The sequence below is a fragment of the Ciconia boyciana genome, chromosome 3 (genome assembly GCF_034638445.1).
Source record: "Ciconia boyciana chromosome 3, ASM3463844v1, whole genome shotgun sequence".
NCBI classification, from domain to species: Eukaryota; Metazoa; Chordata; class Aves; order Ciconiiformes; family Ciconiidae; genus Ciconia; species Ciconia boyciana.
In genome coordinates this window covers 122,277,132-122,303,663 of record NC_132936.1, presented here as the reverse complement: position 1 = coordinate 122,303,663, position 26,532 = coordinate 122,277,132, and the positions used below count along the sequence as shown (strand labels likewise).

The window sequence follows — 26,532 nt, the reverse complement described above, 5'->3', positions numbered from 1 at the left end:
TTATGCTGGACAAAGATCTGTGCATATTATTTAAATGTCCCGAAGCAAGCTCTGCTCCTCACAGCCACTGACCCTCTGCTCAGGAACTAGGTTAAAAGCAGATCTTTATTCCCTGAAGTCAGGCTGGAAGTCCTGGGGTGCACTGGAGGAGCACAGCCCATCCCAAGTCTCCTTTATTGTGGTCCTTTCCAGCCATTGCCTGAGAACAAACGGAGAGTCCTTTAGAAATGCACTCTGTGTTTTGAGGGTAGGGACAACATGGCAACACTTCTCTGCTCAACAAAAAAGTTATAGCATCATTTTTTCCATGTAATTTGATTTGGACCAATAACTAATGGAGGCTGGTAAGATCCGAGCAGTATTTTTCCCAAGAGGAACCTAATCTTAAATGCCTTAAATCCACAGTTTGGCACTTCTGGAAATGGCCCGATTTTCCAAGGTGTGGAAGAACTGCAGCCACTGTGGTCCTCAGGAATGCAGCACTTCTGAGTATCTGCTTATCTAATCACCTAAGAAGAGATGATGATGCCCTGGGAAGCTTGTTCTTCAGCTTTTTAACTGTAGCAATTTGTTATTTCACACTGTGAAACTTACTGGGTGACCTAGAGGAAAGCTTTAAGCATAAGCTTCACAGGTTGCTGTTCCCAGAAAGGCTCTCAGGAAGAGTGGAAGATCCCTGGGCATGTTCTAGGTGCAGACTTGTCCAGATCCTCATCAGTACCAGCCTCTAAGCATCTTCCATTTCCTCATCTACCTCCTCAAAATGCAGACCTTTGCTTAAAGTGGCTACAGGTAAACCACAACTGACTTGAATTACATAAGAGGTAGAACAGATTAAGACAGAGAGAAAAACTTAGTAGTTTTTAATTAAAATGAGTTCTAAAGATGAAAAAGGGATTTTGGAAACTAGACAAAACATAGAGTCATAAATTCAATATGAATATTAACACGTATGCATGTGTATGTGTGTGTGTACACGTATATGTATATATTTGAGTTAGGAACAGAATAATATAAACCAGAGGAAAATCATTCCAACAAATAGAGAAAATCTACTGCAAATACTCTGCACTGTAGACCTAAGTGGCCTCATTTACTGGACTAGGTAGTCATGAAGTTGTTTCTAACTGTGAAGGATACAGTTCTAATCCATAACTTTCAGCCTAAACTATTCTGTTGCTCTGACAACATACTGCTCCTGTTCTCAGATGAGAGCGTGCCACATTTGTGTGCCACATTTTTAATATCTTTTGAAGTTTATTTGGAATAGAGACAGCATAAGATTCAGAGGTTAGTTGGGTCACCTTTTATTCTTCAGGAGAATGGTTTTGTCACTGCCTGTGATCTTCATGTTATTAACGGGACATGAAAGCTGAGAGAGTAGAGACTGGCAGACGCGGAGGAGAGGTGGGTAGGAGGCATGGAGGAGGTGAATCTGGAATCCCTCCCCATCTTTTTATGCCGGAGGGAACCAGACAGGGAAGCTGGCTGGAGGACAGGCTGTTACCAACTCTCATGATTTTGAGGGTTGCATAATATTTTTTAAATGTAAAGACAAAGCTTTGTGACTCATGTAGTTGCAGAAGACGGTGATCTTTTGAAGACTAAAAAAGGGCAGCTTCTCCCAGTGTGATGGAGCATGATCAAATAAATCCTCCTGAGGACAGGTATCTGGATATCTTCTTTGGGGTTTAACCATTTCACTTCCTACTTTGTCTCCCAGCAGCCAAGCATAACCTCCTTTTCCAAGCCACTTGAGGCTTTAAGTCCTATTACACAATGCTTACAGGAGACCTGAGCAGTGCAGAAGAGAGAGCACTGACCAATTTAAAGCTAAAGTAAATCTAGACAGGTGGGCAGCCAACAAGAGTAAAGACACATGAATGCCTCAGCCCATGGAAAAGAGATTTAAACAATAATTATTTCCTTTCTCCTTAGAATGTCATTCAGAACACTGTGTGTCAGTGCAAAGGGATCCCCACACAAATACGAAACACAGCCGATTGCAGGGACCAGTGCCATTTCTGGAGACTCACGGACAGCAGGGTGCCACTGGTTCTGAAACCCCTCTGCCACATCCAGATACAGAGGGTATTTAAGACAAACCACTAAAAGTGAACAAGGCTGAGTGTGGAGCTACAGTCATGCAAATTAAGCAAATAATTAGGACCATCCCTGTGCATGTTAAGTCCTGCAGCCTTCCTCTTGCTGCTGTGTATATGTCAATGAATGACTCTGGCCCCTTCGTATTTTTCACAAGCCAACTTTAAATCGCAATTAATAAAGGCATCTGGTTCTTTCAACCATTTCATTTTACTCAGATGAGGCAGATATGACATACTATCCCTTCCAATAGCTGCTTGGAGAGTTTCTCAGGCGAAAGAAAGGGCAAAGAAAACACTGCCTAATCAAATTTCTCCTGTAATCTTAGCTCTTAGGGATCTTTGTTCAGCAATGTAATACTGTCATTTTAGCCTACAAGAAACAGGCGTTTTGCTCCACCAGGGAGTGTTTATAGGCACCCTGGATGTAACATAGCAGATACAGATCTGGGCCATAAAGAACCCACATCAGTTTAATACGATAACATAACATACAACAACTATAACGTAATAATGCAGCTGTATTAGAAATCTGCATTTCACGGATCTAGAAATACTCATGATGCTTTCAGTTCGTACCCTGTGGCTAGTCTGTAGCGACGCGACCGTGTGAAACTCAGGTGGGCAGAGAGGCTGAACTGTCCGTGATAACTTCAGCACTGGATTTCGGCACAACCCAGCTCCCTTTGGACCGCACAGATCCAGCTGACAGGCCATCGCACGATGCTTACAGCCTGTGCTGTTTCTTCCAGACAAGCCACGAGAAGCATGGGGTGAAAAAGGTCCCGCCTCCCCGGCGGGCAGAGACCCCCACCAAGCCCGAGGCTTCACTAGGACGCCGGCTCTCCTCCCCACCGCTGCTCGGAGGGGCCGGAGCCCGGTCCCAAGCCCCGCGCAAGCCTCCGGAAGGCCGCGGGGCGAGGGCGGTGCCTGCGGGACGCCACTGCCCGGGGGAGGGGATAGCGGGCGGGCGGGCAGGCCAGACACTCCCCGCGACCTCCCTCCCGCCCACACGGCGCGGCGGCGACGCGGGCACCATGTGGGCCGCAGGCCCTCTCCTCCTCCTCCTGCTGCTGCCGCTGCTGCTGGCGCGGCTGTGGCGGCGCAGGGCGGCGCCGCTGGAGCCGGCCGGGCGGGCCGTGCTCATCACCGGCTGCGACAGCGGCTTCGGGCACCTGCTGGCCCTCCGCCTCCACCGCCTCGGCTTCACCGTCTTCGCCGGCTGCCTCTGCCCCGACGGCGAGGGGGCGCGGCGGCTGCAGCGGGAGGCCGCCGGCGGCCGCCTGCGCGTCCTGCGGCTCGATGTCACCCGCGCCCGCGACGTGCTGGCCGCTAAGGAGCTGGTGCTCAGCCACCTGCCCGAGCGAGGTGAGGAGAGGAGAGGCGAGGCGAGGCGAGGCGAGCGGGGAGGCCGTTGGGACCGGCGGCGGCCGCGGGGCGGGCGGCGGCGCGAGCCCCGCCCTCGGCTACCGGCCGGTAGCGGCCTCCCCCCAGCCGGAGCCCCGGGCGCGCCCGCCCGCTCTCCCCGGCCCCACCGCCGCCCCACCTGCCGGCCGGCCTGGGCGAGGCGGCTGACGGGCAGGGCGAGGGGCGGGCAGCGGCGGCAGGACCGGCGGACACGGAGCCCCGAAAACGGCCCCGCGGTTCGCCCGGGGCTTGGAGGGGCTGCTGACGGGGAGCTGCCCGAGAGGGTCAGCACTGTGGCTAGGGAGCACTGTTACTAACGGTGCTAATTACCGCTATCAGTAACAACAACAGTCTTTTATATTAGAAGTGCGTTGGTGCCTGGCTAAGCGGTACACACACTGGGGCCCATCCAGGTGGGCGCGCTGAAGAGCGCGCCACGGGTGAGCGTCACCTTTCTACCAGAAGAGGAAACCCCCGAGTGCGGGGGTCCCCGGGATCCCTGTGCAGGTGTCCGACAGGAGGAAACCGCAGGGAAAGCTGAGGAGAACGAGTGTGCGCGTGTAGGAGGCGGCGGGAAAGGGATGTATTTCTAGGCACGATTTGTGAAAGGGGGAATGTATAAAAGGAACGCAGAGAGGGCAGCTGCCCTGCCATACCGAACCAGCTGCTTCTCGGTACAACGTGAGGTTTGTCAAGCTAGTCCATGGATGGGTTACTTAAAAGGAAACCTGTCAATTATACGCCCTGCAGGGAGCGTACAGCCAGGAGCATGGATAGACTTTAGCTTGCCAAATAATTGCAGACAACCTAAATCCTGGGTTGTCCCCTCAGAACACATGACAGGGCGCAGGTAGTAGGACCACAGTTACCTCCTTGCCCACTTAGGCTGCAGGGTGAGAGTCACCCAGTGTAATACTGGGGGATACACTTGGCGCAGAGCAGGCTTACTCAGGCTCAGAAGTAAGATTCCTTCACAGTTACAGACAAATGCTTCCTGCTCACACGGGGAGTATAAGCGGAGAATAAAGCACACAGAACAATAACGAAATGCAAGGCCTCTGCCTGCCTGGTTCATTAGCACGTTGGGAAAGGGATGAAATGAGACGTGAAGTAAGAAAAAGCCTAGATGCTGCTTATTAAGTACATGTATTTATGGTTGATCTTGACCTTATCTGATTAAGAGGCAGAGCCTTCCCCTCTCAGGCTCTTTCCCAAGCTGCAGCGACAATGCAGATGACTCACAAAAGCCCTTATAGGCTCAATGGGGACTGGGTCACCTGAAACTCTGGGTTACAGATAATTTATCCTGTAATTCTGGCAGCTTATGCAATGGTCGTGTTCACGTTATCGTGTAGACTCTTGAGTCCACAGTTCAGTGCTAACTTGCTGGGTGTCTAGCAAGGTGTCTAGCTCACAGGCGTGTGGACATGCCTTCAGATCAAGGCAAAACACGCTAGAGACGTCAGGGCTTGCTGGAGGGGCCAGGAAAGACACTTGAGCACAGCCGTTGTTGAAATGCAGCATGCGCATGGCGTGTGCACAGGCAGTGGCTTTCTTGAGTTGTCAGTCAGGCCCTTACACCTCTGACACAGGGCTGGGCATGCACAGACAGAGCACATGTTTTACGAAAACTTTTTCCATTGTCGGTCAGCTCTTCTGCTGCAGCATTTTGAGGGTACGCTGCAAAGGCAGAAAAGAAAATGTAGTTGTATAGATCCAGATAGCACATTTGCCATTTGGGAAAACTTCCAATTATCAAGTAATCGTCCTCCTAAGTTTATTAAATAAAAAGGAGCAAAAGAGTTATTTTAATGTCTGATATTAATGGAGTGAATGCCACAAGTCTTCTTCATAATTTATAAAATATAGGGGCATAAATATTTTTATCTCAAACGTAATGAAACTGTGAGGATACTCTACTTACGTAGAATCTTTAAGCAAGAGACTTCAGTAGGAGTGTTCCTTCTTGGCGCCTCTGAAAATAGATGTGTTGTTTTCTTTGGTATTTTAGCTTCATAAAAACAATTTCAGTTTAACTATTCAATTGAAGGTTAGCTCTCATATTAACCAATTTATTTGTTAAAGATAGAAATTGTAATTTTTTTACATTTGGGTCAAAGATTTTTTTAAATGAAATTCTTTTTCATTAGGAAAGAGAATTCTGAGCCATCTGTAATTGCATTTATGTTCTGAAAGTACGTAGAAGATGAGAAAAGTGTGTGACAGCACACAACATTTTATCCGCTACCCAAAGGTTCCCAAAGGGTGGGCAGTGGAGCGTGTGCCTCAGTGTCCCACCAGTTAAGGAAATCTCCGTGGTGAAACTGTGCTGATCACAGACAGCAGCATCCACAGCCTACACCAGGAGACTGACCAAACTAGTACATGTCGGACATTTGTAGTAAGGAGAACAAAGAGCAGGTGGTGAGTCCAGTAGACTGTTTTAAATAAGCATTGGACAGATAGAAAATCTGCTTTTGGGTTTTGCACAAACAATTCAAACTGATGTAGGAATCCAGGGTTGTGCTGAAAGGTTATAGTAGATCATAGATTATCTTACTTAAAAAGCTGTGAAAACATCCACCTTTAAAATAGTTACTGACAGTGTTCGGGATGTCCTTTTTAGCTGGAAAGTACCATTGGACAGTTCTGTCTCTGTCTCTCCCTCCCCCTCAGAACAGGATAATTCTATTCAGCAAGACCCTGTAGAAACTGAGAAGAGGCATCCATCTCTGGGAATCACTACACGTTTGCTTAGGGATTGTTCCCTCTCTGCACTTTATGCCATTTTTACTATAATCAGTTTCACTCAGGTACCAAAGATTTTACGTACGCCACACCAGCGTGCTGGACTTATAAATTCAGATCACTAAAACACTCCTGTATCATTCCAAAAATGGTCACAAAGAAACCACTTCAGCAATCTCCAGGTTTAATGGTAAGTATGCAAAGGCTATGCCTTCCAAACTAAAACCCCAGAATATGGACCAAAACAATGAGAAAGCAGTTAAACAACGATCGCTTTTTGCATGCTGTGTTTAAATAGCTCAGAGTAAATCCTGGTAAAGATTAATTATTTATTCTTTATTGTTACAGTATCAGCCTTTCCATGGACTGTGCATCTCAGACAAGTATGACTTTTTTGAATGCCAGACATTGGCAGATATGCTGTCTTCCAAGTCATCTTAATCTGACTGATAAGCCAAAATTTTGTCCTTTATCTTAAATCTTCTCTTGTAGTTGATGAAAATACATGTTTTCTTGCATTTATTACGTCTCTATACACTCTTTTCCTCCTTTCAAACTTGCAGAATGCTCTTGTTTCTGCTTGTACTTCCATAAAGCCTGTTGAGCCCAGTCAGCATCACATACTCTTTTGTTCTAGACCCAATATATGGACAAAGTAAGAGAGTCTCTGTCCTGAAGAGTGTACCATTTACAACGGAGGGCTCTCCAGACAAGAAGCTGGCAATGAACAGAGGCTCAGAGAGCTCAAGTCCCTCCTGAATCTTGTTCTTCGGCAGATTTTAGTTGCTTCAAACCTAGACCCAAGTTGAACAGGCTGCAGGTCTACACTGTAAAGCTTGTATTTTTTGCCTAGAGTCCAATGAAAAACCTAACCACCTAATTGTGGACTTCACTGGACGTGAGAGTCACACTCTCCCACTAACTCAGTTCACTGCATGGAAAGGCATGAGAAATTCCTGGGTCTGGGGAGAATGAATCCAAGAAGCCTCACTCAGCAGTTGCTGGTGGCAAGGGAAGTCATCCAGGATGGAGGAATACCATGCTCTGGTATTTTCCTGTGCCCAGGATAATTTCTGCTTGAAGTAGATTATTCAGTATAAAATGTACAACTAAATCTGAGGAATAAAGCACAGTACTCCCTACACCTTCTAGTTATGCCGTAACCATGAGATAACTAACCCAAGCTCCACCTTGTCTTCTCTCCCTCTGTTATGCAAGAGTAGAAACCCAAACTACTGGTAACACACCTAGCTGGACATTCTGCCACTTCACATAGTTTGTTTCCTTGTAGATATTTGTTCTATGCTAGACTGTGAAATTATGTCTAAAAAGAATGGCAAATCAATTTCCATGGTGTGTAGCTCATTCTCTAGAGCTAACTAACATCTCTCCACAAAAATCTGCTGGCTCTGAGGTCTGTCTTTTTCTTTATTGTTTTTTATGGCTTGTGTGCCCATTAAGATGACTTTCTAAAATACTGAGAGTCCTTTCTTGCTTAGAAAGAAGAAACTTCTTGCACTTGCACATTAAAACTAACATGAAGTAGACTGGGACTTTGCAGCATGTTGATTTGCAACTCTCTTAAGCTCTACAGTAAACCTAATTTTTTTCTGATTTGCTGCTTCTGTTTAAAATAGGAATTTCTCTTCCTCTCCTTGACTCTTGCGTGTGGGTGACCTGTAGCTAGCTGGAAGGGAGGGATATTAGTTTTAGTCCTACTTCCTACTCCAAAGTTATTAAATACTCTCCTCCGCTTAATTAGGATTTCCTATTCACGGAATCCACCCAGTAGGCCTGTGGTACCATATTTTAGCCCAGACTTCCTATTCAAATAGACTCATCCTCGCAATGAAGACAACCACAGCATAATATTCTGAGCAAAGGATGGTACATATCTGAAACTCAGGAGTCTTAGCTGACATATTACCACAGACACCCTGCATTGCCACAGACAGATTGGCTTGTTCCCTCTCTTCATTTTTTCAAGAGGAATATGGCAAATCACACTCTCCTTCCTTTGGCTGGTTTCCCTTAGTATTGGATTGGAATCTTTCAGGAAAAAGCCTGTCATTTTTGCATGGGCTCAGGTTTAGATGAGAAACTCCAAAGATCAGCGATACCAAGAATACATGTTTGAGTTCAGAAAATCTGGCCAAATTCAGATATTATCTGTGTGTAGGCACCTACATAGAAACAGCCTGATTTTCAAAAAGTTTTGCAAGCACACGGCTTGATTGATTTGAATAGGAAGAGTACTTTTACAAGTTTCTAGAAAAACATCAGGCATCTTTTGGGCCTAAATATGGACTTTGGATATGTGCCTTTTGGTCAACATCTCTTGAAGTAGAAATTATCTGGGAGGTTATGTGAGAGCTAATGTTCTTCTCCTGAAAGCCTCACTAATCTTAAGTTAGGTTTCCTAAAGTGATTCTTTAGATCCCCTGCTATATCTCTTAATCTTTGTCCTCAGGATCTACTTTCCCAAACCTGAGATCAGTAAAAATCTCTTTTGACATCCAGTTCTGCTTTCCAGTTTATTTATTCCCTGCCTGCTGTAGCATAGTCTAACACTCCTCTTCCTAAACTGTGCTTGGACTGAGTTCTATTTTGACAGTCTGAGTAATTTTTCCCTTCCAGATCAAACATCAGCTCCTTTTTCCTCATGCGTCTGTGCATGGACACGCTGAGGAAATGCAATGTCTTCTTCCTTCTGCTGTTCAATTCTTACTTGTGCCTTGTCCTTCTAAGGACTGTATTTCTCAGGTTACCTGAGTTGCATTTGTCTAAGAAAATATACAATATATTTTGCATGCACATTTATAGCATTAATTTTTACCGCAAACATTTCAGGAAAGGAAGACCAAAGCAGATTCAAGTACCCTGAGTACATAGCTGGGCAGGTTGTTTCTCAGGAGGTAGGAAATTTTCTGAAAAAGTGGCATAAGGGGATAATCAGCTGTTCGTTATTTGGGTAGAATTTTGCAAATTGATTCAACTGAACAGAGTGGCAGGAAAATACATTTCCCATTTGGGAATGCCAAAATGTTCTAAGAAACAATATGTTTTGCTTGAGGGCAAACAAAATGTTTTGAGCTGATGCTTAGCAAAATCTCTTTTTATGTTTTACTTAATCTTCTCTTCAGAAAAGTCTGTTTTAGTTTAACTCCTCCTTTAGTTTAACTCCTGGAGAAAAAGCCAGTTTTTCTCCTCTTGACTTTTGATTTGGCCACTGCACAGGAAGAAGGAGCCATTATTCTGTGAACTCTGCCTGTTTATACACACAGGCTGGCTTCACCACTAACCACCTGGGGTCTTTGAAGTGCATGAGGCAAATAGCTGGAGAGAAAACTGAAGCCTTGCAAGCTAAATTCTGTGTTTCACAGTTTAGAGAAAGAGGAAGAAAATCAATTGTCTAAAGTTTAATGGCTGTATTTCTGAAGCCCTAATGAATTCAGGAACATGTGGAGCAAGTGTTCTTGCTGTGCTGTGCAGGATGCAGTGGCAGAAACAAAATGACATATTTTTTTTCAGTTAGAAAAGGTAAAGCTGAGAAGATCAGGGAACAGCTTTTACAGTGATACCAGGCTTTAGTTTGTGTTGTGTTAGAGTTAGGTTATGTAAAAATAAACCTGAGTACAGAGACCTCCAGCCTTAAGTAGAAACAGGTGGGGTGTGCAACTACTCAGTCCATCTGCAGATCAGATCATGTGCAAGTACAGAAATATTGATAATTAGCTTTTACAGAGGACTCTCTAATCCATTGATCTTGAAGCGTTTTACAAGGAGGTCAGTCCCATGGGGCTAGTTCCATTTTAAGAGGGAGAAATAAAGCCACAGAATGATGGAAAGGCCTGCAATAACAGGGCAATGGCAGGAGGAAGAAGGAAGTCAAGGGTGCCCAATTTTTTTGTCCATTTCCTCTCCTCTGTCCACTAACATTTGGGGCAGTAGAAAAGAGGTGAGTACACAGGAAACTGCTGCATTACTAGGACAGCAGTCAGTCTGTATCTAAAGTGATAAGAGAGGTCCCGGTGTCAAGGATTGCTGTGTGCCAGACTGCTGAATAATGATTTATTCTCTTTGGAGGACAGAGCTATCTAGATTCTGTGTAGTAAATTCCCTGAATTTGAGTGTTTTGCTCTGCAAATGATACATTCACTGAAAGAAATTTCTTTCTCTGTTTAAACACCAATTTCATTACATAGTACAAGTAGTGTATATATGTTAGGAAAGCTTAGAGGTCTGCTTTACAAACTAATTCAAAAAATTGTTTGTTTCAGCTTTAACTATTGTGAATGAAATCCTGTATTAGCAGTTCTTGGCAGGGCTCTGGAAGGACCAAGATACCATGAAATTATCGCAGTAGCTTTGTCAGAGAAGATCAGAAAGAAAAGAGTTCAGCCCAAGCATTTCTACAGTACCTTCACCAGGGTGACCAAAGGTCCCCTGAGAACATCTTTGCCGCCACGGGTACAGGAGGCTACAGCTGGGTCGACATCACACCCATGCCCCAGACCCTGTGTCCAGAGGAAGGGAGAGAGGCACTGTTACCCACTCTGCCTCACCAGAAACCCAGGCTTGGAGATCCTCTAGAAGGCATGGCAAAACAATCATTTGCCTCAGACATGTACAAGAAATCCTAAAAAAAATGCATAAGCAAAATTGTTAAGGCTGGCAGAGACAGGTTGCAAACTTAGCTATTTCAGTGCAAGTCAGGCTACCCTATGTACTTCTTAGTTACACTGCTGGTCACCCTAGAAATACCCTCAGTCAGGATTTGAGGACAGAAACGGGAATACTTTCAAAAGTACCGCGTCACTCACTGCTTTACCGTACATCTACAGATATGTGCTCTGAAGGCAAGGGCAAGTCAGCATGGCTTAATAAGCATTTAGTCAGCACGTCAGCTCCAAACTGCAAGCACTCTATGCTTCAATGAAAAAGCATTTCCAACAGTCAAGGTTATTAGCACTGCGCAGTGCTCACATGATGTGTTCTGTGGCTTTGGGCTAAAGGGCTTGCACTTTCTGGCAGAGAGTTGTCAGAACAAGCTTTGCTACCAATAAATTTCTGCTTGTAAACACTGGAATCTTACTGCATTTCAGGGGGCTGGGCTCCTTAGCACCAAAACCCGTTGTTATGTGGGGAATAGAGTTGTCCAACAGTACAAAATAAAAAAAAATACTGTAGCCACTGACCTTACTTGGTTACGTTACCCAATGCTACACCCATGTACCTGATTCTGGCTGATTTCAGAAGGAATCGAAGCTCAAATCCTGGAAAAGGAGCCAAGATTTAGGCTTCTAGATTAGTCAGGCACTTTGAAAATATTACCCCTTAGCCTTTAGACTGCTTAATATAATTTTCACAAAGCCGCTCATAGCACACAGTGGGATTAAAGTAATTAAAATATCATGGCACACAGCACTGGCAGTAAGATGTAGTCTCCTAGATCATGTTATTCATAAATAACTTAAGATGACTATAAAGTGAGTGATTATTAAATAGCACTGAGACTTACATAGTCCGGGTAATGGCCACAATTACATTCCTTCATTAAACAAAACACGCCTGCACTTATAAGTGAAAAAGACAGAAAGATAACACAACTGAAAAGTTGTTTCCAAGGGTCCAAATCACTAGTTTTTTTGTCACCTAACAGTGGTTATTTTGCAGTGAAAAATGCTTGTTGAGACATTTCTCTTCCATAGGTTTCTGGGGGCTTGTCAACAATGCAGGAATATCAACATTTGGCGAGACAGGGTGGCTGTCTATGGAGAAATATGAGAAATTTGCAGATGTGAATCTCCTTGGGAGCATCAGGACAACCCTGGCATTTCTTCCCCTTCTAAGGAAATACAAGGGTAATGCTAATCCACTGTTATTTAGAGTGGTAGAATAATTAGCTTACTATAATCAGGGTAATGTAGCATCTATAAAAGAAGCCTTAATTGTCTCTCATTGAACTGAAATGACAGCCTCCTTCTGTGTGGCCTGAAAGAACAACTTGATCCTGAAAAGAGGGTAAAGTCCTAAGGGGAAAAAAAACCTTAAAGATTCTGTCTTTACAATATATAGAAAAAAGTATTTACAAATAATGAATTACCTCAGTGTTTGACTCAAAAAGAGAGAAAAAATGCTTACAGTAGATCATTAAGCCCAGGCAAGACTTTGTAAGAACTGACAATCAGAAAACACAAAGATCCAATAAACTCCTGCTTAACTTTATTATTTAGGCTTTACTGTTTTACTGTTTGGCAATTGGGAGAGGAAGGATGATCTTACAGAGATGAACTAGAGACATCCAGCTTCCCATTCCAGGCCTAGCAAGATCCTCTCTATGACCCTGGGCAGGAAACTTCAAGTATGTGAATCAGTGCCGTACAGAGATGCCTGGGTATCGAATGGGATAAATGCATTTGCACGGACCTCCATATGCATGGGCTTTATCCTTCTGAGAAGAAATGGTTCAAATAGCCCTGTACAGCATTGCAGCATGTCTCAATTGCTTTGCAGTTTGTTCCCTACCTGTCCCCATCTATATTTGGGAAACAAAAATACCCTTTTCCTTTCTCCCTCTTTTGCTTAGCTTGTCTATTTACATTGTAAGCTCTTTAAGGTGAGGATTTGTTCTGTGTGTATACAGCATCAAGCACAGTAAGGGCTAGGTTTCATCTGGAAGCCCCAGATGCCACCGTTACACAAAATGTTGGTAAGATAAAAGCATCCCCTTTTTGGCTACTCTGCTTCTTTCTGCTTGGTTGCCTTCGGTTGATGATATTTTGATGCAAGAAGAAAGAAACTTTTAAATACTGCAAGCTGGATGTGTTTTTGTAAAAGAATGTGCTATTGCATATACTCAGTGAGAAACAATGGATGTGTTATGTGGCCATTATATGGGGAGACATCACTTTTTTTCTGTGATGTCCTACTTCCCGCTAAAACTCAGTGATGCTGATCCACCAGAGGCATTTGTCTGACTTCGTGAATTGCAAGGCATTACTTTGAAGTGAAAAGGACTAATTGTGTGTATGATATTAAACACATGCATAAACTTTTAGAAGATTTGGGTCTGGATGGCTGTGCATACACAGTACCTTATCTCAAAAGGGCGTTCTGCATCTTACTCCTGGCTGTCAATGCTTCCTTGCCTGCACTCCATTTTCAAGTCCCATCTATGTAAGAGAGGAAACCAGGGCACTTCTAGGAAGAATCCTAGGTTTCCCATCTCCTTCCTTGCAGGAACAGCCAGGATAGCTAACGCTCATGTTTTTAGGGGCAGCAAGTGGCCTCTCCAAATGAATAGCTTGAATCATGGATGTTAGAGCATTCTCCTGGGACAGCTGGTTTTCAATTACCTTAGGCAAAGAGAGAAGTTAAATGACGTGTCCCACATCCTGGGTGTGTGCCCCAAATCACTTAGCTACTGGATAAAGGCAGCAGAGGTCATCCTACCATCACTTACCCAGTAGCTGTTTTCTGAAGGAAGGGGCTTACTGCTGTTTTAGGATGAGCACCTGTTCCAAGAAACCTTCAAGATTATTACTTGTAAAGGGAGGTATTGCCCTCCAGCCTGGAATTAAGCATCCTGCTCTGAGGAGCAGCAACATTTCCCCATAACTTTTCCAGATGGCCAGGCCAGCTGATGCAGCATCTTGATCAGCAAGCTGGTAGTTGTTCTTCCCATTGTTGTATATAAGATTTATTCCAGATGCTGTGTAGGAAGGCATGGAACCTAATTCAGAATGACAGATTTCACTGCATTCCTACGATACCCTTTTGATATCCCACAAGCCTATACCATTTGGTCAGATCTGGGGCCCAGATGTTATCTACATCTGTGGCAGCAATAGGAGTACAACTATGCGCTCTGTATTGTTAGCGACAAGGCCATCTTCTCTCTCACCTCTGGTACATCTATACCCACATTCACACATTTCTTACTCTACGGTATGACTATGTGATAGAAGTTTATAAGTAAACAATGGACATGAACAACAGCCCAGTGCCTCAAATCAGAAATCTCTACTATTTAAGGCATGCCTGCACTCGGCCAGAGTTATAAAGGGGAAAAAAGCAGCACAGATCAGGGAAATCACAGCAAGACAGTGTAAGGCCACACACATTTTGTCAAGTCACCTTTCTCTGGTGAAGCTTATCACTGTACAGTCTGATTTTGACTTTATATGCCCAGTTGTAAGCCAGGTGTCAGTGCAGAGACATCATTAGTGCAGAAAAAATGGTATTAGTAGTCATATATCCACCGCAGGGAAAATAATCTGTTCCTCTCCTCTGCAGTCCTTCTCCTATTACTAGTATAGTCTTTTATTACTATTTTTCAGTCTAAAGTTTTTAGGGGACTGCTTTGTTTCCATCTCTTTCATCCTGTCTCAGACTCAGAAGAAATAAGCAGCACATTGGGAATGTGTTCCGCTTTGTCTAGTCCAGCATCTGTCACTAGATGGAAGGAAGATTTTTGTGTGAAGTTCTCTGCTTAACAGAGCTGAGTGCACTTCTGTGCTGGGACTGCACACTTACACAGTGCAGCTTTGGCATACTATGTAGTAAAACAGCATCATGCTAAATACCACCTTATTAGTAGTTGAGAAGACTCAGGTAAATCAATTCTATGTTAAAGACTTGAGAGTGAAGTTATGTTATTTGCACTATTTTCTTTCCAGGACGTATTGTTTTCATGTCCAGCATTATTGCCTATTTTTCTCTGGGAAATGGCATTTATTCTATGACCAAGGCAGCTATTGAAAAATTTTGTGATGCTTTAAGGCTGGAAATGAAGAAGTTTGGTGTCCAGGTAAGTGATGTAAGGAGTAGCTGTTGTGTGAAACTCCCTGCTATTTCTAACATTGATTTTTCATATGAGAAAGAGAGAAGTTTCACTCCTGAAACTTCCTACAGAGCTGAAATGCATCTTTTTGTGGGGAAAGAAGCAAGCGACTTGCACAAAGAATACCAGACAATGGCATGGGGGTGGAAATTTTGGCCAAGGGAACAAGAACAAGTGTATGCAAAATAACATCTTGTGCAAAATGACAAAGATAGAGATCATAGCTGAATCCATGGGTGCAGCTTCCCCTTGGAAAGAGGTGGTTAATCTGTGGCTAATCAGTGAGCTGGAAATCACAGAGAACAGCAGACCTGAGTGATGTTTGCAGTTCCGAGAAGCTGTGGGATAGTGCTCCTCCTCTTTGTGCCAACACTGCAACTTCCGCCCTTTCTCCACATTCTCTACAGTGGAGCAACTTTCTGACTTGGGCCTGTCTGAGCAGTGCCATGCTCTGTGAAGAGCTCGTAACAGTACCAGGTAACTGAAACTTTCTCTGGGGTGGCTGCGGGAGCAAAGAGCCCAGGTGTGAGCAATGTGCAGTGAAAAGGAAGGCTTGTCACCTACCTGAGGGGTTCTTTCTCTCTCTCTCTCTTCTCTCAACATCAGTGCTTAAAAGCTCCTTCTTTTTTGTGGGAACAGCTACACTGCAAGAGGCAGTATTGTACAGAGTAATTATGTTTTTATTCTCTTAACCTAAGAGGCTCTAAGAGTGCTCTTAGTGCCCTGTCTAAGCAACACTGATAGTCAAACCTGAAGCTTAGATCACTAAGTAGCTTCACTAGGCTTCTTCCTTGGAGTCACTCCACTGCTGAAACACTTCTCAAACACTAAAAGTCTTCCCTAGAGGATTTACATTGGTGTACTCTTTATGTACACAGATTTACAGTACTGTTTATAAGCTTTGTGTTGGAAGAAATTACAGCTATGCATCTATTAACTACCTCTCTCGGATAAATATACAACGCTATAAAATGCAAGTGATTTTACACATCCTAATACCACACAGCATGATGAGGATTTGAACCGATTAGCTGAGGATAATCTCAAATGCATGGAAGAGCTTAATTTAAAAGGTTAGCTACTCTGGTCGTTTTGTGATTTTTACTGTTCCCCCACCCCCGGAATAGCCCCAACACACAATGCCGTGAGCCAGGCTGACAAATAATTCCAGAATATCTATGAGAGTTGCTTTTCTGTTTCTCACCGTATGCAAGACACTGGCTGGCATTTGTCTTGGAACCTACCCTGCAGAGAGCCTGCAGAATACGCGGTCCCTCTTCCCTGTGCTCCCCTCCCCTGCCCTGTCATTCCCTTTGTCCTTTCAGGAGAAAGTCGCCCAGAGGTGGCAAGGAACAGGTGGAGCTATGGCTCTGTCCCACTGAATTCTGGCCAGGCAGGCTGGCTGCCTACAGGAAACAAAGTATGTGTCTTCTAATAGAAAGAAGGCTACAGAAAATCAAGGAAGGGAAAAAAGCATCATCTCTCCTCTCCTAGCCAACTCCAGAAAGCTCCAAAACATGAAGTTTTCAAACCTCCTTTGTTTAAAATAAATGTGGGAAGTTTACTACTGGCATTAGTTTGGTTAATACTAAACACTTTTGAAAATAGCACCCAAAGGGAGGGCTCCAAAAGATGCCCTGTGACAAACCTACCTGAGGCAGCATAAGATGCCCCTGGCCACGCATGCTGTCTCTCTGCTGGAGCTTACCCGCATCCTTTCCTGCTCCCCGCATATAGCACCGCAACCCCTCCAGTATGCAGTGCGCCGATTGCTGTGCAGGCCGAGAGGCAGGCACGTGCCGGTACTGACACACAGGTGGTAGCCTCTGATAGATGGGCTGGGTGGCAGATTGGAGACATTAAGGTTTTATATTACCACAGACTTTCCAGAGAACGCCTGTCAGATCCCCAGGTCTCTTACACAGCTCAGCACCATTTTTTCCTCACCTTGTGTTGTAGTCTTTAGAAATCAGGTCAGTTAAATGCCGTGGAGTTTTTAATGTTGCATATCTACAAATAGTTTGAACAAGCCCGCTGCTAACTGAGAAAAAGCATGCATACTGTGAGTGCTCAGCCTGCCCTGAAATTCCCCAGAAGTCAGAACAGCAGCAACAACACATGCAAAGAAAACAGGCGGAGCAGCAAAGGATGTCTTTGCTTTCAATTTAAATCTACATGCACAGAAATCTATGGAAATTTGCTAATAACTTCAGTGACAGCTAGACCAGGACCTTTGGTCCCCTCTGTACTTGGCTGACAAGGCCTATTTTGCTTTTAATTACACCTACTTGGGGAAAACAGCACTTCTTTCCCCAGGACCTTCTAATTTTCTTTGACATCTCCTTTTGTCCCAAATTGGGGCAAGAAATTACCCCTTGCAAGATTCGCCACTGAGTGAAAAATCCAAAGCGTTCCACTCTGGAGACATCAAAGTCATACTGAAATGCTTTGTCTTAGTATTGTCAAAACATTTATACCATTAAGCATTCTATAAAAATCAAAGATGCACTATTGCATTCTGTGAAGGTAAGCTGAGTAGTCAAAACAAGAACATTGACATCAGAGCGAAATGAGGAAGTCAGAATAAAGCACCTCTGCAATCTTGAACAATTCACGGGAATATATTTGATTTCAGTCAAGTTTTCAAGGTTAAAATTTCAACAAAACAGCATTTTCTGGAAGAAATCTGTCTGCAGAAAGCTTTTGATCTGTTTTACTGACTATAGTATTTAATTGAATTCAGAATGACTGATTGCATCTTGATAAGTTTTACATCTTGCTTTTAGGTTTGCATTATTCAGCCAGGAAATTATGCACGCTCTACAAAAATTCAGCCACCGGTCAGTGCCGAAGAGATTTGGAATGAACTCAGTGAAGAGGAAAAGGCAGTTTACAATAAGGAGTATGTTCGAGAGCGGGTAAACTTTTTCAACAGCATACTCAGCAAAGGAAGCACTAATGGCAATGAAGTTGTAGATGCTATGGTAGATGCTTTAATGTCTCCTGCACCCAAGGCGCGTTACATGGTAGCAAAGCTGAAGGAAAAAGCACTGGTGTTTGTGTGTGCTTTATTCCCAACCATTGTGATGGATTACATTTTGTCTTATGCTCAGAGTAAAGTAAAACTTGCGTAGCCTACGTTGGTACTATTCAGTGACTCAGGCAGGGCAGGTTTTTAAAATGTGAAAGCCAGGGCTGAATCTAATGCCCCAGAAATCAGTATAATGACACCAATACAAACTTTGGAGGGTCTCCCTAGTCAGAACTGTCACTTATTCACAGGGAAAAAACATACAGGACCCCATGTAAAATTAATACATTTGTCTAGGTAACTTTATTTCTCCCATGTGGAAAAAAAATACGGCCACTTATGCTGCTTTAGGTATTGCCTAGAAAATTTAATGCAGCTTGTTCTAATGCAATACCAGATTACGGTGTTACAGACATGATGGAGACAAAATGGAGCATATCCTACAGGGCAACTGCACACCTGAAATCATTACAGCAGAGATGAAAATACCTTATTTGTAGGAATCCGAGTAGTAATTTATTAGGGATGATGGGAAGAGGTTAATGGAAAAGTTAGGAATGAGCAATAGACCTTGAAAAAATCTGAATGGAGTTAAGTGGCTGTTAGAAAGTTAGGAAACGTTGAATAATAAAGCCATAATATGGAAACAGTGTCTGGCTAACTACAGTTCAGTACTTTTTCAGGTGTTCTGGATAAACCTGTAACAAAGCCAATATGTCATGGACTTTGGAAAATAAGTAGCATATTCCATTTAAAAATGAATATTCAATCCCAAATAAACTCTTATCTTTTGTCTAATGTCTGGATTAATCAATGCATTAACCTAAAGTGTAGTCAGAGCTAAACACCAAGGTGACAGATACCAGTATGCAGTAGCAACCTGTAGCTTAGAAAGAACATATTCAGCCTGGAGCCTGGGTTTTGCTACTGTTATAGAGAATAAGGTCTGATGAAAAAACTATTAACATGAACAGGAAAACTTTAGTAACATGTATGTATGAGAGTAATTGAGCACAGTGGCTTCATTAGCAGTCTCCTACTCACTGTTGTGGAAAAGATTGCTGGTTTACACATATACAGTTTTAAACTTTGCTTGGTTGTGGCACGGCACAAAATACAAGAACTCTGGGACCAAAAGATCCCAGAATAGCTGGGATCAACTGTGGTGACACTGGTAGATAGAGGGCAGCAGCATGGAGCATTAGCCTCCCCCATGCCAGGTCTCCCATATCAAACCGAAGACTCTGCTGTAAGTTGACCTAGTTAACTTTTTGATCTGAACCAGAAATTGCATCCTATACTTGGGCAGTCTTTCCTAATATATTTAATTAATTACTGAGAAAAGTTACTCTCTCTCGTGGTGGGTAATTGGGCAGTCTGAGTCAGAAACATAGGTGAGATGAGCAAACAGACTGACTATTCCAGGTCCTCTTCTGATACACTCAGCAGTGGAACAGCCATCTTACTGCACCTGTTTTAGATTGTAGAACGTCTTACTTCTCTTTCCAAAAGCTGGAGCCATCCCTGGAGCTGGCATTGGCAAGAGGACAAGCCAGGGCCCCCACCTGTTCCACAGCCTATCAACAGCAAGATAATCAGATGATTATCATCCACTCTCCTCATTTAACCACAACTGAGCAAGGCCAAGCAAGGGAATAGGAACAAGGCTTATTCTAACGGAACCAATTGATTTCTTGTATAGGAATTCCCCCTGCTTGACCTCAGGGATTTCAGCAGCCTTACATGGCTTTGGAAGAGTTGCTTTCATGCTCTTAGCCATTCTTTGCGCAGATTACCCTTCCTTACAGTAAGTAGCACTGAACTCAACAAGCAGCTTTGAAACCCAGATGTTTACCCATCAGGCCTAGGATACATGTGCTTCTCTCTGCCTGAAAGACAATGTCGCTTTCCATTACGTGGTCTCCCTCCTATTTGCATTTCTAAAAGCTACTGTGATAAGTTGTTGCTGAGAGCCAGCACCACCAGAAGATCTGCCTCCCAGATACCGACGACATGAAATAAAGGAGGAATATTCAGTTGGAAGTTATTTGCTGTGTATGTGATGAAGCATGTGATCAATATTTCAGTAGCCTCATGTAACATCAGATGAGCAACACTCCAGAACATTTACTCCTTTGTCTTGAAAACTAAGAATGTGCAGTGTGTAGTATCTCACATGGGGTACAGTGACACGCTGGATGGGAACAGATGGGACAAATGAAGGCAGTTTGTATTTTCATTGCTGTCTAACCTGTCAGTGTGGAAGCTAACTGAAAAACAGCTACAAAATTATTATCTTTCGTCTTCCCCTCAGCTTTTTAATATTATGATCTGCATATAAAGAACTAATCAAGAGAGAGTCAGAGCTTCAGTTATCAACAGGCCTGATGCACTCCCACTGAAAGTCATCTGGAATCCTCCCACTGAGTTATATGTGTTCCAAGGCACAGCGTTAGACAAGTACATGTAAAAAAAAGTAGCGGAAATTATTTCAGAGTCCCTGGGCTTAATAGGAAAGAGACCCCTCATAAGAAATGGGGATGAAAGGGGTGCAGCACTCCCTCCTCCACAGGTCTTGTAGGGTTCAGAAGTTGCGGGAGTAGTTACAGAAGCCTTTAGTGAACAAACGTTGCTAACCAAGTCAGTGACAAACTCCGAGGACCCCCAGAGCTGTCAGCTTTTCAGCTGAACTCCTGCCCACCTACGTGTCACTGGAAAGCTCACCCGACTCTAGGGATCTGAGCCCTCATCCTGGCCCACGCGGTACCTGGGGAGCACATGCTGGTTAGTGCGCAATTGCTGGACTGCCCCACCATCCCTTTTGTTACTTTGCCACATCGTTGGGTGAGGAGTGCCTCCCTCTTACCCAGTAACCCTGAAATCACCTTTACCTCAAGTCAAGTTAAAGTGCAGACACATACAAGAAGCCTGTATTTACAACATCCAAAATAAGCAACAGTTACAGTGTTTTATGAAAAACTTAGGTGACAAAAATAAAAGACAAAAACCCCCTTTATTGACGCTACTCTTATATCTGAAATGCTCCTCTCCCAATACCCAGCTAACCTGCTGCAGACACTTTCCTGAGATTGTTTTTCTATATAACATTCATCTCAGATTGCATTCAACAGAGAACTTCTTGGCAGAACACATTAGCTTTTATCACTGCTCATCTTTTATAAGACCTGCTGACAGTTTGGGAAAAAAATAATTTTTCCCTTGAAAACAACCAGCACAAAAGAGATGCAGCTTTCCTCCCAAGTCTCTTCTCCAGGGACATAGTATCAGGGACCTAACAAAGTATGTAAGCAGACGTGATACCACCATGGGTTATGGAGCTCTCTGCTAGCTGTATTAACATGCACATGGATTTTACAGAGGTTTAGTCAGGAGGTAAATTCCAGCCATTGTGGGGCTTTCTTACTAAGCACTTACGTCAGTTATTTCATGGGTTTTCTCTTCTATGCAAGGGCTTATTCCTAAGAGCACATATTAATTGGCAGAAAGAATGAGCATTGTTTTTGACAGTAAGCAATTACAGAAAGAGTATAAAGAAGAGCAAAAAAGTTAAGTTAAATTGGTTTAGTAACTTGTGCACTGATCTGAGTGATACTAACAGCTTCATACAGCGTCATCAAAAAAGAAACAGAGCAGAGCCCAGAAAATACACATATAACACAAGGAGTAGCAGGGTACTACATACCAGCACAGTTTTGAGGTGGTTGTGCTGCTGCGTGAAACAAAGATCGTCTCCAGAAGTTTATTGTTCCTTCCAGAAGGAGACTATTCCCCTAACTTGAGAGGGCACAGTTTGAGAAATGCCCCCATGACAACTCCCCAGCCTGGGCTGCAGGCTGTTCCAGCGGGTAGAGGAGCTGTACTTCTGCACTCGCAGTCAGTGTTGCTGTGAGCATCACCACCAGTTACACACACACCCCCTGAGCAGCTGCAACAGTACTTCACTCCCACTGCAGTGTTATGGATGGGCTAAGCAGAGAGTTTTATTGACACCTAGCAATATTAACACCCTGATTTGATCTCATGCTCCCTCAGTGTAACTCACAGCTAGCTGAAATAGTCCAGATGACCTTCAGAATTAGCCAAATGTGTAAGTTTGTGTTATTCTCCCAGCCTGGCAAATCTAAACAAGGAGATTTTTGAGTGTAATGCACCATGCAGCAGATCTTTTGCAGGAGCATCAGAATCCAGAGAGATGAGTAACAGTAATAATCACTCGCACAGTAAAAGGCTTAAGTGAAAAACCATGCAATCCCCAAGCACACCTTCCAGCAGAAGTCAGGCTATCATCTAGCCCAGCTCCCACTGATATCAGCAGGGCTCTGGAGCCAACCAGCATGAGAGTCCTTATGGTGCACAGCCTCCTTCCAGAGGTCAGCTGTGGGATGTTTGTACATCCTTGTGCTTTTACATCAACAGGTAAAAACCAGCACAATACAAAGAGAGCAAGTGATACTGAGGATGACAGCTATATTATTTCACTTGTTCTATGCAGGGGCTGCGTAGTGCTGTCAGTCTGGCACCTTCTGCTAGCACCAAATAAAACTTCACAGCCTTTGTATTTCAAATACTTTGAAGCAGCTGTTCAGCAGTGAAATCTTTTCATGTGTAATTAGACCATTTTGGAGCTGTAAAGTGAGCATATCAGTAATGGGGGCTTTACCTGTCACGATGAAGCATGTATGTTGTGGGAGCAACTGAGGTTAAGGTTTAAGAGTGTGTAAAACCAGGGGAAAACATATATGCTCCTCAGTAATAAATGTTCTTTGGAATAGTCCTGGTTAGGAAATGACTTACTACCGATTATCTCATTATCAGATGCTGACACTGTGGGCAAAACCTGTCTGCTATGGGCTCCACAGATTGCATTCATCCAGGTAACCATGAAGCCAGTGGAGAACCTCTGGGATTGTCCCAGGAGCAGACATTGCTCCTTCCTGACTGTGAGCTGCTAGAGATGTCCCTGTGTGCGAGGGGAGGGTGCACGCTTAGAGCATCCAGGACAGAGCAGCTTCAAGGCCACTCTAATTTACACCACATCAAACCTCTGGACAGCCCTGCCCTCAGATGAAGACTCAGGTGGTGCGCAGACACCTTGGTCTGTACCAAACCGTGCAAAAACTACGTCTCAACTGGGGCTGTGACGTGTTTCCCAGGTTCGGCTCTGGAAGCTGTAATCTCCAGCTACAAGGCTCTAGGGTATGTTCAAAGCTCTGGGCAGTTTACACCTTTCTTTCCTTAGTGCAGTCAGTTACATTTTTACCACCGCCATCCCACTTGCATTGCTGCATTAGCTTGGCACTCCTCCTAAACTGAGCCGTCAGCCAAAAAGAGCCCAACAGCTTGAGGCTTCAGACCTTGGAATAATTTTCTCTGGCGAGCTTTATTTATCTCTAAAGGCAGGGAATACTGTGAGTTTCTCCAATAGGATTTTGATCCTATTTATTTTGGAGATGTTGCAGTACCCTAATACCAGAGCAGCAGCCAGCAAGGCAGAGATGCTCTGCTCTTCAAGCCACGTTGCTTTGAAACATCCAGTATGATGTTCAGCTGTTGACAAAGGATCTTTTGCTTCTTGAATCATGAGTCCTCATTATCACTCTCAAAAAGCTCACGGAAAGATGATCACTGTGAGAAAATCAATCAAGCTTAAAAATCTAAATATTTCCCCCAAAACGCACATGCACTTATACACACATCCACACTTGGGGTGAAATACCAAGTACCCACACTTCTTACGGTCTGGTTCCAGAGTTTCCACAGTTTCCAGAGTTAAGACATGCAGGTGTTTCGGACAGAATCTTCAGTTATTTTCATATCAGACTAAATTTCAAAATATATGTGCTAGCTTTTCTAATGTGCATTTAATGTGTGCTACTCTACAAAGTGAAAAAAAAAGAATTCACCTGGACCTTAGGCCAAACACATGTGTCTCCTTGTTTGTGGCAAGAGCAAAAGCAAAAAATCTTACATAGAACAGGCAGGGAAACCTCTGGTGTGCCATATCTGCAGCATCTATTTAGTGTGACCAAGAAGAAAAAGGAGAAGGGTCTGGACGGTATATTTTCCAAAGAGGAAAGCAATTCACTGAGGGAGAACAGTGGAAGACTAATAATCCAGCCAATTCGCACTACAAAGTGCTAGCACGAAATAGCTACTGTACAAATGGCACTCCTTGCAGGGGAAATAATGAAATGCTTTATGCTAAAATAATGTTACCTCTTGTTGTGACTCACCACACAGTCCCATGTCTTGCATCAACCTGCCTTTCCCTGCTGTTAGACGTGCATCCAGCTGCGCTTCACCACTTCCCTAGCAGAAGAGATTTCACATCAAAAAACAACTCTGTTGTTGAACTTCCTAATGCTAGAGGTATTCTGCAAATAATTCAATAGCCAGTCTTGGCTAGGTGCAAGACAAAGAGTCTCACTGCAGCAGCCAGCCTCTCTGCCATTATCCCATACAGGATTACTGAGCCCAACAAGAGCACCAAGGGCCAGTTGGTTTGCAGCACGCAGAGGCTGAAATCAGACACTAAAGGAAATGGACAGAAAAGAAATACAGAGAGCTTGGGTAGTCCCAGTGTTAGTGGTGTTTGCCTTCTAGAATGACTTATGCTTCAACTGGCTTAAACAGTTTTGAGCATTTTTCCCCATTCGTTGGCACTGACATTTTTCTCTGTAAATAGGTTTCTCCTTCCAGTCAGGTCTATGAACAGTTATGTATCAATTCAAGTCTAACACCTCATTTATATTGTAGTGCTACACAAACCCTCTGGGGACGGCTACAAAGTTGGGTTATACACAGATCTTGTTATTCCAGTTTTGTGGCCAGTGATTCTAGTAAGATTTAGAGGTAAAACAACTATACTGTACTGCTTTCCACGAGAGGAAAAGGAGGTTTGGCAAGAAAGCAAGTCAACAATAAGAAAATGTCAAAGGCCATGACATCCAACTCTTTCCCCGTGGCACCACAGAAGATAAAGACAGCAAATACTTTTCCCCCCACGAAGGCAAGAGGCGACACGGGGAAGCTGGCGCACCCAGCGTGGCCGACACAGCCCAGTGACCCTCAGGGCTGACCAGGCCCCCGCACCCACTCAGGTGATCGCTATACCAAGCCCGGCGGCCGCTCTCTCCCTCCCCGCCGACACTCATCACCAACCTCCTCCCGTAAACCAGCGGCCTGACTGTGTGCCCCGCCTCAGCCCGCCGTTCAGAGGGCGGCAAGGCGCTCGTCCGTACCGAGCACGCCGGGCCGGGGCGCTGAGGGGAGCTGCCGCCTCACGCCGCTCTCCCCTCCCAACCGCCCGCCGCGCGACGCCGTTGCCAGGACAGGCGCGCGGCGGCGCCCCGTTGCCAAGGAGGCGGCGCGCGGCAATGGCGGGCGCGGCGCGGGCCGCCGGGGCGGCGCGGCGCTGAGGCGGGGGGACCCCGGCCGCGGCCGCCGGGCCCTCGGGGGCCCGTGGTTCTTCAGGTGAGTGCCCAGTGAGGGGCGCGCCGGGGCTGCGGCGCGGCGGGCAGCCTTAGGCCGCCGCGGCCGGGCCCGGTGGTGCGAGGGAGGCCGGGTGAGGCGGGGCGGGGCGGGGCGGGGCGGTGCCTCCCTAGCTGCTTAGGAGGGGTTGGGGTAGAGCCGGCGGGTTGTGAGGGCTTAATCCGGCCTCTCAGCACGCCTGGGCAAGAAACGCAAGTGTAGGGTGCTGCATGTGATGCGGGCCCACCTAAGGGCGGGGGGACGGGGGATACAGCAGGAGCGGCAGCACAGAGCTGCCGTGCATCAGATTTCTAAAAGAAACACTCCACGCTAGACATCGGCACCCCCCTTATGCCTGGCACCTCTCTCAGAGGAGGGCGGACTGGAAGTTACCTCAGTTTGTCTTTCTGCATTGTCAGACAAGCAAGTCCTTACCACTTAAGTACAGTGTGGGTCAACGCCAGCTCTGCAACGTATTCCCTTTCCAGCAGTTTCTCTCCCATTAAAGCCAGTCTCCTCTACAGGCCACCCATTCCTCTGAGTCACAACCCAAGGAAAATCAACTAACACCAGATTTATCCCTCACCTGGCTTCTCCAGGGCCCTCAGCACTTCAGGCTCTGTGGACATGGTTGCACACCCTGTTCCTCACTGCTGGGTACCTCATCACCAACTCCTCAGCAGTCCAGAGGTTTGGAGAGAGCCCAAGCTCTCCTCCTAGCTGAGGAGCAACCGCCTCTCAGCCCCTGTCCCCAGCAGGCGTTACTCATATACGTGATTGCCAGGTGCTGGCTGGCCCCCAGGGCTGCTTGCCCTCCCTGAAGCAGGCTGGCCACTTTCTGTTACATTCCATTTTGGATGAACGCTAAAGTGACTAGAAGTTGCAAGGCAAACCAAAGACAAAAGAAT

The 26,532-nt window shown here is 44.9% G+C and overlaps 1 protein-coding gene across 2 annotated transcripts; it reads left to right on the top strand.

The window, feature by feature from the left end:
• Window positions 1–3,104: 3,104 nt before the first annotated feature.
• On the top strand, window positions 3,105–21,295 carry LOC140649770 (D-beta-hydroxybutyrate dehydrogenase, mitochondrial-like). 2 transcript variants are annotated; one of them, XM_072857448.1, is made up of 4 exons: window positions 3,105–3,470; window positions 11,969–12,121; window positions 14,939–15,069; window positions 17,889–19,094. In XM_072857448.1, the coding sequence occupies exons 1-4, from the start codon at window positions 3,140–3,142 to the stop codon at window positions 18,234–18,236; spliced, it is 963 nt and encodes a 320-aa protein (XP_072713549.1). In that variant the 5' UTR covers window positions 3,105–3,139; the 3' UTR covers window positions 18,237–19,094. The 2 variants fall into 2 exon arrangements, with proteins under 2 accessions (XP_072713549.1, XP_072713551.1); XM_072857450.1 differs by lacking the exon at window positions 11,969–12,121 and having other exon boundaries at window positions 17,889–21,295.
• Window positions 21,296–26,532: the final 5,237 nt, after the last annotated feature.

Bases quoted from the DNA above. Each gene is read 5' to 3' on its own strand.
- LOC140649770 (XM_072857448.1), top strand. From the start codon at position 3,140: ATGTGGGCCGCAGGCCCTCTCCTCCTCCTCCTGCTGCTGCCGCTGCTG. The intron at 3,471-11,968 runs GTGAGGAGAGGA...TCTCTTCCATAG, and splicing joins CAGCCACCTGCCCGAGCGAG to GTTTCTGGGGGCTTGTCAAC. The intron at 12,122-14,938 runs GTAATGCTAATC...TTTTCTTTCCAG, and splicing joins CCTTCTAAGGAAATACAAGG to GACGTATTGTTTTCATGTCC.